The sequence below is a fragment of the Mus caroli genome, chromosome 10, assembly GCF_900094665.2.
Source record: "Mus caroli chromosome 10, CAROLI_EIJ_v1.1, whole genome shotgun sequence".
NCBI lineage: Eukaryota > Metazoa > Chordata > Mammalia > Rodentia > Muridae > Mus > Mus caroli.
Genome location: NC_034579.1, coordinates 54,817,411 through 54,829,924, shown reverse-complemented (window position 1 = coordinate 54,829,924; position 12,514 = coordinate 54,817,411). Strand labels below are relative to the sequence as shown.

The window sequence follows — 12,514 nt, the reverse complement described above, 5'->3', positions numbered from 1 at the left end:
GCCTGGTCTACAAAGTGAGTTCCAGGACAGCCAGGGCTATACAGAGAAACCCTGTCTCGAAAAACCAAAAAAAAAAAAAAAAAAAAAAAAAGGCACAGAGTCTCAAACCCAGGACTCAGTGTATACTGGGGAAGCACTCTACCAGCTGAGCCATATCTCCAGCCCAAGTTCACTCTTTAGAGACTGGAATATGAGCTGGACACTCCATTCCTCTAACTAACCACGTGAGCCTGTTTTCTCCTCTCTAAGAAGAAAGATGTTCACGGCAGTACGGGGTAGGAGGGGAGGAAAGATGGGTATGCTGAGGGCTCTGGTCACCACAGCTCAGCATTGCTCTGGTTTTAACTGATATTGCAGGGGGTACAGGAGGGCTAACAGATAAGGAAAAGGTTTAGAATATAAAGAGATTACAAATGGAGGGGCAGGGACGGGGTGGGGGGCAGTCACAGCTCAGCCAGAAAAATATTTGCCTCAAAACCATGAGGATCCAAGTTTGGACCCTTAGAACTCAGGTAAAATTCTGGAGATGTTAGAACAGGTCTGTAACTCCAATGATGCTGAATGGGGAGGGAGAAGCAGGTGGGTGCCTAGAATTCGACTGCCAGCTAGATAGACCTGGCAAAGTTCCAAACGAATGAGAGACCCTATCTGTCTCAGTTACAATCTTACTGCTGTGAACAGACACCATGACCAAGGCAGCTTGTAGACAACATTTAATTGGAGCTGGCTTACAGGTTCAGAGGTTCAGTCTATTATCATCAAGGTGGGAGCATGGCAGCATCCAGGCAGGCATGGTGCAGGAGGAGCTGAGAATTCTACATTTTCATCTGAAGGCTGCTAGCAGAAGACTGGCTTCTAGGCAGCTAGGATGAGGGTCTTAAAGCCCACACCCACAGTGACACACCTACTCCAACAAGGCCACACCTCTAATAGTGCCTCTCCCTATGCTGAGCATATACAAACCATCACACTTTCTGAAAAGGTAGACAGGAAACCTACCACCAGGCCTAAAGACCTGAGTTTAATCCACATGGTGAAAGAAGAGAACCAATTCCTCCAAGTTTGCCTCCACAACATGCCATGAATTGTACATACACACATGCACCCACACACAAATATATACATATTTTAAAAGTCTAACAATGATAACTGAGGTTGTCCTCTGACCTCCATACACATCATGACTGCGCATGTGCGAGAGTCTCTCTCTCTCTCTCTCTCTCTCTCACACACACACACACACACACACACACACACACACACACACAGAGTCTACGTGTATTGAGTGTACACTCTTTTGACTGCCCCATCCATAGGTACACCTGGACCCCCTCCTCTGATGCTCTCTGCCCTCAGAGCCCAGGACCCTTGGAGCCAGGCTGGGAACCCCCAAAGCTCTGACAGCTTGGTTGAATGCAGAGAGCAGCAGCTCGGTGTGGCTTTTGGAGTTGGAGCAGGCAGGGCTGGAGTCCAGTGACACTGAGTCACTAGGCTGAGCCGCAGACTCATTGGAAGACAGAAATAAAAACATCAATGGAGGCCGGTGGGTGTTACAGCCAGGACAGGAATCATTCGCATGACTGTCCTTAAAGTATTCTCTCTGCAACTCAAGAAACACACAGATACTAGCTTCAAACTCTTTGTCACAAAAATATGAACGACTAGAGAGAGCTGATGCTCTAGTACTAGAGGGCTTGTGTGTGTGTGTAAATTACAGTAGGAAGGTCCCAAAGAATGCCTGGAGGAGCAGAGTCTTAGGCCTACAAAGTAAGGAAGACAGGCATTCTGGAGCCAGCCGGCAGCTCTGCTTACACAGAGAGATTTCTGGAATGCTGTTACCAAGGTGAGCAGAGATTTCAGACCATCGTTGGTGAGATACCATCTCCTTTTCAGGCAGTGACAGGCCCAGGAAGGGAAAGTGGTTTGGCTGAAGTTGTAGCAGGTCTGGAGTCAGGGCCTGAACCATAGTAACCTCAAGACAAACAGGCTTCCCAGAAAACTCTGAGAGGCAGGGATGCCCAGGCGTGTGTGGTGCCTGTGACAGCCAGAGAGAGTAGGGCTGGAGCCTTCCTGTTTCACAAATGAGGAGACCAAGTCCATAGACAGAGTAAAGCAGCTTGCTGGTTCACCATCCCACAGCAAGGGACCACTGGAGTATGGCTTCAACCCCGGCATGGATCATTGCCAAGCTGGAAGCCCACAGAGCCCCTCTAGCCTTCAGACCTTGCATCTGACCCCTAATGTAGGTGTTTTCCTTTGTTTTGTGGGGTTGCTGACTTGAAAAGGTATAGATTTATGGCTCAGGGAGTTAGCGCAATGCTTAAAAGCACTGGCTGTTCTTCCAGAGGACCTGGGTTGAATTCCCAGCACCCACGTGTGGCTCACAGCTAGCTGTCTCTAACTCCAGTTCCAAGGGATCCCCGATGCCCTCTTCTGGCCTCCTCAGATATGGCGCACAGACATGTACTCTGGCAAAACTTCCAGACACATCAAATAATTTTTAAGTGGGGATTTGATGTGAACAACTTGGCTCCCAGCTTCTCTTTACAGCAAGTAGCTGGCTTTGTCCACAGCAGCCTAGAGGTTCCCTTACGGGGTGTATGGACTAGGTATGGTCACTAACCCATGGCTCTAACAGAGACTACCTACGGCTACCTAGGGAAAGGGGCTTCCCAGACATCCACAGAAGGAACCAACCCACAAAGAGTGGCAATATCTCTGCCCTATCCCCGTAGCCATTGGACAACTATCCCAGTCCCCTCTCTCCTCTGTTCAACGGCTCCTGCCTGAGAGACATCACTGTTCTTGCAGCCAAATTTAGTTCCATCAGCCTTTGCCCAGCCCACAGACCCTGGGGGCTGTCAGGAGGGCAGGTAAAGCAGCGGCCAGGCCTGCAGTGGGTTAAAGGCGACAGGACAAGGGGCAAAATGCTTAGAAACAAAGGCAGGAATGAGGTGGGACTCACATGTAGCATGAGTGTTTCTGAAACTGGGGGTTGGTGTTTGGGGTGCCAAGCTGAGAACCCTCAGAGCAGAAGCAATGGTGTTTCAAGCTCAGGCCTGCACCAGAGCAGGGGGAAGGGATCCAGACCCTTTTCATTGTCAAGGGACCATGGAAAGAGCAGAGTTCAGAGAGAGTAGGAGAGGGGGCGTGGTTCCATCCCCACTGCCCACACTCACTTCCACTCCCCAATACATTTTTCCTGAGTTAGAGGGAAGGGGAAACTGTCCTCGGATCATTGAGGTTGGGTTGGAATGTCAGAATTTAGGATTAGAGGCCTATGAGTAAGCAGAAAAGACACAGGGTTTGTTCTGACGGAGAACAGGAGGGCCAGAAGCATCCCTTATGTCTGAGACTCAGAGCAGCCTGACCCTGGGAGGACACTCCAGGGCACAGGGTGATGTGAAACAGTGCACAGGCATACAGGCATGCAGAACAGCCTGTGCACACACACGAGCACACACACACACACACACACTGTTGGGCAACATGCAGGCTGGCTGGAATTATAATTACTTGGCGGGAGGATGTAGCTCATTGTCAGCTGCTGATCCCATAGGCCACCTGGGTTATTGTCCAGGAGAGCAGGAAAGTGGGTGGGGAGGAAGGCCCCTGGCTCTAGGGTAGCTGAGTTTACATGGGACAGGAAAGTATCCCAAGCCCTGGCCTGAGCATATACCAGTGAAGAGCACTGCCCTTGGGGACAGGTCTCCTGCTTCCACCTGGCCCTACTTGCCACTAAGACTGCCCTACACCTGCAGGAGGGAAGCTGTGAGCTAGGAAAATTCCAGATCTGGAGACTGGATGTTGTCCTAGACAGCAAGATTCCTAGGCCCCGGGGCCTCCTACGCTGGCCCGTAACTACATGAACCTCTGCAGATCCCACTCTTCTCTGGGCCGCTTTACTCTGCATCTGCAGTTAAGGGAGTCCCATGTCCTGATGCCCTTGAGCTCCGCTCTCAGGTCTATGAATGTACACAGAGGCCTGAGGTGTCAGATCTCCTGGAGCTGGAATTACAGATAGCTGTGAGCCACCTGACATGGAGGATGCTGGGAACCAAACCCAAGTCCTCTGGAAAAGCAGCAAATGCTCTTAACTCCAAGCCACCTCCCCAGACCCCTCAGAGTCATTTCTGATACATTGGGCACTTTATCCTGATGTGGGTATAATCCCCAATTCCATATATTTTTGTTTTACTACTACTACTACTATACTTCTGTTGGGTCTTAGGGATTGATCTGGCTGGTTTTTGTCTTTTGAGCCTTTTTCTGTGCAACTCTGGCTGGTTTGAAACACAGAGGACGTGCCCCAGGGCAAAGACTGAAGGCTGGAGCCCAGGCTGGTCTTGAACTTGTGATCCTTCTGCTTCTGAGTCCCCAGGACTGGGACAATAGGTGGATGTGCCATGCTATGCCTCGTCTTCATTTTAAAGATAAGACCGACTGGAGAAATAGCGACTTGGTACAGGCCACGCCCCCCCAGAGCCTTACCCCCACCCCACACTTTCAGCCAGGGGGCAGACAGGAAGAGCTGTCCCTCCAACCCTGCTCCCCTAGGTGGGTGGAGCGAACGTTCCATCTTTCCACTCTTAGGAGGAGTTGCCCCAGAGCTGACCCCCTACACTCAGAGCTACAACTATCCTTTCCTGCTCCTCACACCCAAACCAAAACATTCTTTCATTCCAGATATTTAGCTCAAGGCACAGGCTGTGGAGCTCAGAGCCCTCTGAGGGGATCATCCATTCATGGTGCTGGCGACAGGTGGCATACAACCTCTGGGGAAAGTTTCAAAGGCACTCTTAGCATCCTCCCTGGTCTTGTTTTGGAGACTCACCACACATCAGGCTCTGTGGGCATACAGGGGATGGGTGTGTGCGTGGGTGCGGACAGACTTTAGTATTGTTTTCCTTGACAGGCGTGCTAGCTTTACCCACAGTCACCAAGGCAACACACCAGTTTTTGGAGGTGGGTCCAAGCTTGATTGGTCCGGCTAGGAAGGCCCCACCCTCAGACAGCTGAGGTTTGTCCAGCTGCTGGCTTGCCAAGTAAACAATTATTTGACTGTCTGCCTTTACTGGCCTCACACTTAATGAAAGAGAGAGAGATGGGGCTCTAGCCTTCCAGGCATGGGAACTGGTCCCAGCTCACAGACCCCGTTTCCCAGGATCTTCTCCAGGTGCATGAAGGGGAAAAGCTGGGCTCTACCTTTAACACGATGTCAGGGACAGAGGGAAAACAGAGGCATCGTTCAATCAAAACCCAGAGGAAATGCCCCCAGGGTGAAGGGTGCAGGCTGAAGCCAGCAGGTCTCTGTGGACGCTTCTGGGCTAATGAGGACAAAGGGTATCTCAGATGTGTTTATTGATCCCTGCCCCAGCAGGAAGTTTCCATTCATATAGACCAAGGAGGGTGGGAAGGGGAAGCAGGGTTCTATGGGAGGAAGCCACACTTCCAGCGTCTTGGGAAACCAGCAGGCATCCAGTAGAGCCCCTAGCCACCAAGCCTCCTGGGGAGGACCTGGGCAGTGGGCCAGGGCCTTGAGGGGGTGGGGAGGGTGGGGGGTGGAGGTGGGAGGGAAGGCTCCTCTCGAGGATTCTGAGACGAGATCTCTCTGAGGAGAACTCAACCCCATTGCCACTTCAAACAGGTCCTCAGGGGTCAGGCCAGGGAGACTTCCTAAGATTTGATTCCATGCAAGGGGCTCATACACACATACACACACACACACACACACACACACACACACACACACACACACGGGCTTGTTTATTTAATTAATTCCCAAGCTCGTGAAATAGGTGTTTGGGTTAGGACATCAAAGCACAAAAGGCAGCTGTCTAGAGTCTCACAGAGAATAAGTCTGTGGACAAAATTTAAACCCAGGCCTGTTTCTTTCTCCAGAAACTAGAGGTAACCAGAGATTGGCTCCGCCTCCCTCCCACAGATGGACAGCTGACCTGGCCAATGAGGGCTCAGTTTGCCCGGCAGCTGTACTAACTCAAGTAGTTTTGCTTTTGATTTTACGTTAAATAACACTGAAAACACTGAATCATAAAGAGAGGTGGCTGTTCCCATTTCAGTATTCCCTTGGCTCTGATTATGTCAAAAGGAAAGTCCTAGTTAGTGGCACTCTCTCCAAAATGTCCTGTTTTATTTTTACTTCATTCATTTCTATAAGAGACTGCGACAGCTTTTACATGCTGAGCCTTGTCCAGGCTAAGTTTCCAGCTAACGTTTAATTCCTCTATTTGGCTTGCCAACAGTGCCCTTTTATATGATCTATTTATGGCCAGTGACACTCGTTTTCCACTTGTGACACAGACTTAAAATTTCCTTTAAAACTTTTTTACTTTAAAGAAAAGTATAGATCTAAAGGAAAAACAGATACTACATAAGGGAGATAAGCAAATGAACCCAGAATGCACTGAGGGGAATTACCCTCCCCCTCCCCCTCCCCCTCCCCCCTCCTCCTCTTCTGGGAGAGCATCAGCTAGCTGTAGCCTCTTCACTGGGTCCAATCAGCCTGATCGCTGCTCAGCTGGGGAAGTGTGTGCTTGGAGCCCCATGATGAGGGAGTAGGTGATCCGGGGTCCCCTTGGAAGTTGAGACCCTCTATACAGAAGCCACAGGGAGGCTTGGCTAGTAGCAAGAAGCAGCAAGTTCATTACTGAATGACCTGTTGGGAGCATAGCATCCCAGTCCAAGTATGGAGATGGGATGTAGGTGACCCCCCCACACAAGTAAGCACACCTAGGCCAGGCTGGCTGTGATGGTCCATTGTACAGGAGGCTTAGGAGGAAAACCTCTAGGCACCCCTCTGGCCATTTCAGACTCTAGTCCAAAAGGGTAGCTAGAACCAGCCTGGGGATCCTTTAGATGCTAGGACTCTGGAAAATGCATTCCCAGTGATATTTCTCATGGCTCCTAAGTCCCGGGCACTTATTGGGGCTCTGTGGCAGCAGAAGCTCAGATGGAAAGCCACTAGTATGGAGTCCCCAGAAACCAGGAGATGATACACTACCAGCATCCCAAGGACCAGGCACCCTGGGAAGTCTTGCCCAACCACTCCACACAGCTGTGTCTAAGGGGAGGCAGAACGCCACCCTAAATTACAGATGGAGGCTTGACCAAGGATGCTGAAAAGCTTGCCCAGCTTACAGGCAGCCAGCTAAGATTTGAATACAGGTCTAACCATGAAACAGTTACTCTGGAGCGGAGGAAGCGGCTGGGGTGCAGATAGATATACACCAGACTCCTTGCTTAAACACCAGGAAGGCCAAGGTCCAACCAGACTCTCCAAAAGAATCCATAGGTATGAGAAGCCCTAGTACTAACTTCTGGCAAGGCCTGGGCAATAGTTGCCTTTGAACCTAGGACCTCAAGTTTAATACGGCAGGCTCTGTCAGTACCAATAGACCACATGGGCCCTGTGAACCCTCTGTTTTTCCTGCTTAGGCCTACGATCCTGTATCCTGGATCCAAGGTGACTCCTTTAGCTTTTCTTTGGTTCCTCTTCCCTAGATCCACAGCTGCCTTGCAGCCTCCCAGCTCCGCCCCCCCCCCCCTTCATGTTTCTGGCCCCTGGGCATCCCAAGACAGCCAGCTCTACCCTCAGGCTGCTGGGTGGGGCTTAAGGATTTCCTAAGTGCTGACCACTACCGGAGCAGAGGCTTTCAGCACGGAGTTTACTCAATAGGGCCTTGCAGGCTTGTTTACCATGAAGGGGAAGACAGCTGCCCCTCTCTGGGACACCAGAGCTCCCATGTGAATGGGCCTCCTGGGTCAGACTAAGGACAGGCAGGGTAGTAACTTCCTCAAATCTTAGGGACACTTGTGGGGAAGAGGTTCTGCACCCCTTGGGGTCTGGGGCACCTGGTTCCAAAGGTAACCCCTGCCCCGCCCCCCATCAGTCCCTGTCAGGCCAGGAAAGGAATGTGTTCCATGTACTCCAAGTGCCTCCTAAGCTCTGACTGTTTGAAGTCCCCTCAGATACCCCCTCCCCGTCTCACCCTGCCCCAAACACAATTCTTTTCAAGGTAACCCAGCCCCAATGCTGATGGGGGGGAATTCAGCCCCCAGACCTCCTGACCAGGTCTGCTACAGGAAAGAGAAGGAAGACTTAAAGTATATGAGTTATGACTTAAAGTATAGCCAGTGCTGAGGTCAGAGCAGCTCCAGGCTAAAAGTTTCCTCTTGTTTCTTTCATGAAAGCCTCCTGGATCCCTGATTACCTCCCTGGGAGCTGAAGGGAGGCAGCCTTCAGCTCACCAAGCAGCTGGAGTCCGAAAATGCAATAGGCTGCAAAATCTCTTGGGGGATGAGGGAGCCCAGCTCCCCCCAGAGCCTCTCTGCTGCTGCTGGAAGTTCTGCAAGCTGCTGACCCTCTGCCCTGAAGCTCTAGGACTTAGTTTCCCAAATTGGGGCTGCTGACCAGAAAGCTTCCCATTCTAGTTAGGTAGGGAAGAGGCAAGGAAAGGAGTCACCGGGGAGGAGGATAGTAGCCTGAGGTAGATGCCTCACTGGCCTTCCTGCCTGCTGCTGTCCTCCATTCTTAGAAGCTATGCCTCTGAGGAGCCTTGGGGTTGGGGGCGAAACATCCCCCGCCTGTATCCCCACCCCATCCCTGCCACAGGCTCTCTCCTGCCGTGAGGAAAGGCAGGCCAGGGCTTCAGTCTTCTGTCTGTAGGGTGTGGGTGCCTTCTTTCTTATCAGAAGTCCAGGCCAGCCTCCCAGTATTGATAAGGAGTTAGTTCCCTGTCTCTCCTCCCTTTCAACCCCTTAACCCTCTTCCTTCTTTTCTAATGCAGCTATTGGCTCCCTCTGTGGAGCTGAGCATTCCATCTCTGTCCTGACAATGGTGACTCCCTCTAGGATTTAACGCTGTCCCTGGACCCTTCCTCTCCCTTGCCTTGCAGAAGCCACCAGTGCCCTAGGTTCTGAGCAGGGAAGTATCAGGCAGGCCGTCACAGGGGACCCACCTGTCTACTGTTTGGGCAACTATCAGGGTAACCTCCCCTTTTTCTTTGAGATCTCCGCACAAACAAGGATTGGGCTCTGGGGAGCCGCTGTGTCCTGGAACAATGTACAGATTGTGAGTCTGGACTTTGGAAGTGACATCTCCCTGTGTGGGGCTTCTGTGTCCCTGCCGAGGAGTTATCCAAGCCCCTAGCACGATTGGTTGCTGGGCTCAGGGGAGTGTCCCCCGTGTCTTTCTTACTCATCCAAACCAGCTCCTCGGCTGTAATAAGGTTAAATGACAGAAGCCCACTGATCACTCAAACGGGTCGTTAGACTTTCAGTACAGAGCAGGTGACAAACATGCTCAGATTTGGGAGTGTCCATCAAGACTTACACACAAGTGTCAAGGGGGATAGGATACCAGGGTCACAGCACCACACCCCCTAAGTTCTCTTAGACTCTGTTGCCAGAAGTCAGGGAGATGCCCCAGGTGTCAAAATGCACTCAGCAACCACCATAGGACGGGGTGATTCTCCTCTGACCCATCTCCTGCCTTGCAGAAGTTCTTCATGGCCCCTGCTCTGGACTCGGGTCAGGGAAGTGTCTGGCAGGCAATCCCCAAGGGACACCCGTGCCTGCTGTTTTGGCAGCTGTTAGCAATTAAAGATGTGCCTGATGAAGGATGGAGACACCACTGCACCCTGCTGGGCTGTCCCAGCGGAGCAGCGGTAGGGTGAAGGTTACCGCAGGCTGAGGGGATTCAGGGCACTCCCATCCTGCCTCCTACACTACCGGGCTGTACTCCCTAGAGCTCTCGCTAGCACCCCACCGCCTGTTGATCTTACCTCTGGATGCAGCCAGGAAAATAGCGAGGAGCAGGGTTCCCCAGCGCGGGCTGCTGGCCTCTGGGACCGTGGGGACACCCATGTCGCCGTCGAGCCGGGCAAGAGCAGAAAGAGACTGCTGGAGTGCGCTTGGAGCAAGCGGGACTCCAGGAGCCCAGGGAGCCTGCTGTACAAGCCGCTTGCTAGAGTGAATGCTGAGCTCAAGGCGAGGCGGGCGGCCGAGCAAGCTCCCCGCCCAGCAGCGCCCCCGAGGGGCGGCGGGCGGTACAGCGTCTCCAGAGCCCAGGGGTGGGGGTGGGGAAGGGCTGGAGTTGCAGATAGAAGTGGCAAGTGTCCAACCAGCCACTTCCCTCTGTAAGTCTCGGTGCTTTTTAGAGATCGTGAGGGCCGTGCATACTAAAGTGTGGACCCAAGTCTAACCCAGCTTGCCTTGCGGTTCTCCTAGTCTGGAGGCAGGACTTTGGCTCCCTGTTCTCCAGCAGCCCAGGGTAGATGGGTGGGCGGGTAGGTGGATAAGTAAGGGAAATCTGATGTCTATGGTGACTTTAGCAAGTGGGAGGGAGTTTGGCTCATTCTGCGCTTGTGTGCCCTGCAGCTGATACACCTGGTACAGTTATGCCCACCGGCTAACACACCTGAAACATGCACAGGGCATGCACAAGCCCAGAACTTCCCAACCTCAGGACACGCTCCTGCATCTGTTGGTGTGCCCTGGGGAATCTTCTCAGCCTTTTTCCCCCAGGGCTTTATCCACAGCTGTGCAGTTATTCATAGTCTCCCTTGATTCTGTCTTGCTGGTATTTTGTTTTCAACTTACTTGTGTGGAGTTTTGTTTCTGTGGAGTTTGTATTGTTTTGTTTGGGCGGAGTTTTGTTTGTGGTTTTTGAGGGGTTAGCTTTCTGAGACAGGATGCTGCCTTGTAGCTCAGGCTGCCCTCAAGACTCTTCTACCTCTCCTAATGCATGCTGGGATTGCAGGGATGCACCATGGCCCCTCTACAAACTCACTCCCATGCTGTTCTCTGGGCCCTCGTAGCTATCTACACTCATCCGTGTACTTGCGATCACTTAGCGCTTGCTCCGCTCTGTTCTTTCCTGGCCTGACCTTGGAGCCCCCTCCCCAACCCCTCCTGTCAGTGCTTCCTTCAGCCACAAGACCAGATCTGAGCTAGGAACCAGTAAATTCCTTACCTGAGTTCCCCTGCCCTCCCAAACCTACTGAGTTTTGAGGACCATGGCCTCCCACCGGTGTGTGTGTGTGTGTGTGTGTGTGTGTGTATGTGTGTGTGTGTGTGTTACACATATATACACATGAGAACACCAGAAGATATATGTGTGTGTATGCACACATTGTGTGTGTACTCATGTGTGTACATGTATACATGTGTGTATACATGAGAACCCTAGAAGATTTTATAGATATAGTGTGTGTATGCTCATGTGTGTATGTGTGTACATTTATCTATGCATAAGAACCCCAGATTTTACATATATACATATGTGTGTGTATACTGTGTGTGTGCTCATGTGTGTACGTGTGTGTGTGTGTGTGTGTTTATGTGAGTCAGACGTGGGGACTCAGACATTCTAGGCAAGAACTCTGCCAGCTGAGGGGTACCCCCTCCCTAGTGATTCTCTTCTTCACTCTGTTTCAGTGCTGGGCATTGGATCCAGGGCCTCAGGGATGCGAGGCAAATGCACTGCCACTAAACTGCATCACCAGCCTCCTTTGTTCCTTTGTTTCTTTCTTTGTTTCGTTTCTCTTAACTTCTCAGTAAGCTTCCCAGGAGTGCCTTGAATTGATCACGGCCTTTCTATCACTGGCCTCTCAAGTATCTGAGATCATAGGCCTATCCCACCACGCACAGCCTCCCAGACGTGAAAAGGCTGTCATCTGCACTGTCACCTGAGGGACAGACTTGAAAGTAAGCCCTGTCTAGATAGAATGGTAGAGGTCACCAATGGGGGGAGGGGTGACTATGTCTAAGGACAAGGATGTTGAACTCCTAGAGGTTCCTAGCTAAAGGTCAGAGGACAGTCCAAGTCCAGTGTCAGGGATCCGACTGGGGTCAGGGGGTGGGGGCTGGTAGCTATACATTGTAGATGATATGGGTGGCCTCTCACAGGTTCTATGGGGCACACCCACTCTGGCTACTGGGTAAGAAAGACTACCTCAGGAGGATAGTTTGTCCTGTTATCATTAGGTGACCTTACACGGGTTTGGTACGGCTAAAGCTAGCAAATACCCTGGCATGAGAACCCCAGAAACTATCAAAACATAAGTCAGGCCCCTGAGTGTAAATGTGACCTTGGGACCTCATCTGGTGAGACAGCTTTGGGTCCTTCTTGGTGATAGAACAAAGATTCTCTTTTGCCAGAGAACAGCCAAGACAGCAGAGATGAAGTAGAAACTAGGCCCTCTTCCCACCCCAGCCATTCTCTGTAGAGCGCTTTCAGGGAAGAGCGGGGCACCTCCCCCATCTTGCCCCTTCCTCCCCCTGACACACACCCCAGCACTGAACATCCTTGGGTTGCACCACAGGAAGACACAGGCATTGCCCAAGCTGTGGGCCTGGCCCAGCAAACCTCAAGCCCTCCTAAAAAGCAGGGCAGGCTGGGGTGTGTGTGTGTGGGGTGTGTGTGTGTGTGTGTGTGTGTGTGTCCAACTTCCTCCTCAGCTCAGAAGCCAAGGAAATCAGAGGGGGAGGCAGA

At 51.8% G+C, this 12,514-nt stretch overlaps 2 protein-coding genes across 3 annotated transcripts in view; one reads left to right on the top strand and one right to left on the bottom strand.

Annotated features, from left to right (window-relative positions):
- The window catches only part of Vsir (V-set immunoregulatory receptor), a 25,663-nt gene extending 15,617 nt beyond the window's left edge, over positions 1 to 10,046 (bottom strand). For both annotated transcript variants that reach the window (XM_021174510.1, XM_021174509.1), the window contains exon 1: positions 9,804 to 10,046. In XM_021174510.1, coding sequence (XP_021030169.1) covers positions 9,804 to 9,885 — 82 coding nt within the window. In that variant the 5' untranslated portion in view covers positions 9,886 to 10,046. The remainder of the gene's footprint in view (positions 1 to 9,803) is intronic.
- The window catches only part of Cdh23 (cadherin related 23), a 382,497-nt gene that overhangs the window by 328,951 nt on the left and 41,032 nt on the right, over positions 1 to 12,514 (top strand). The window lies entirely within an intron of this gene.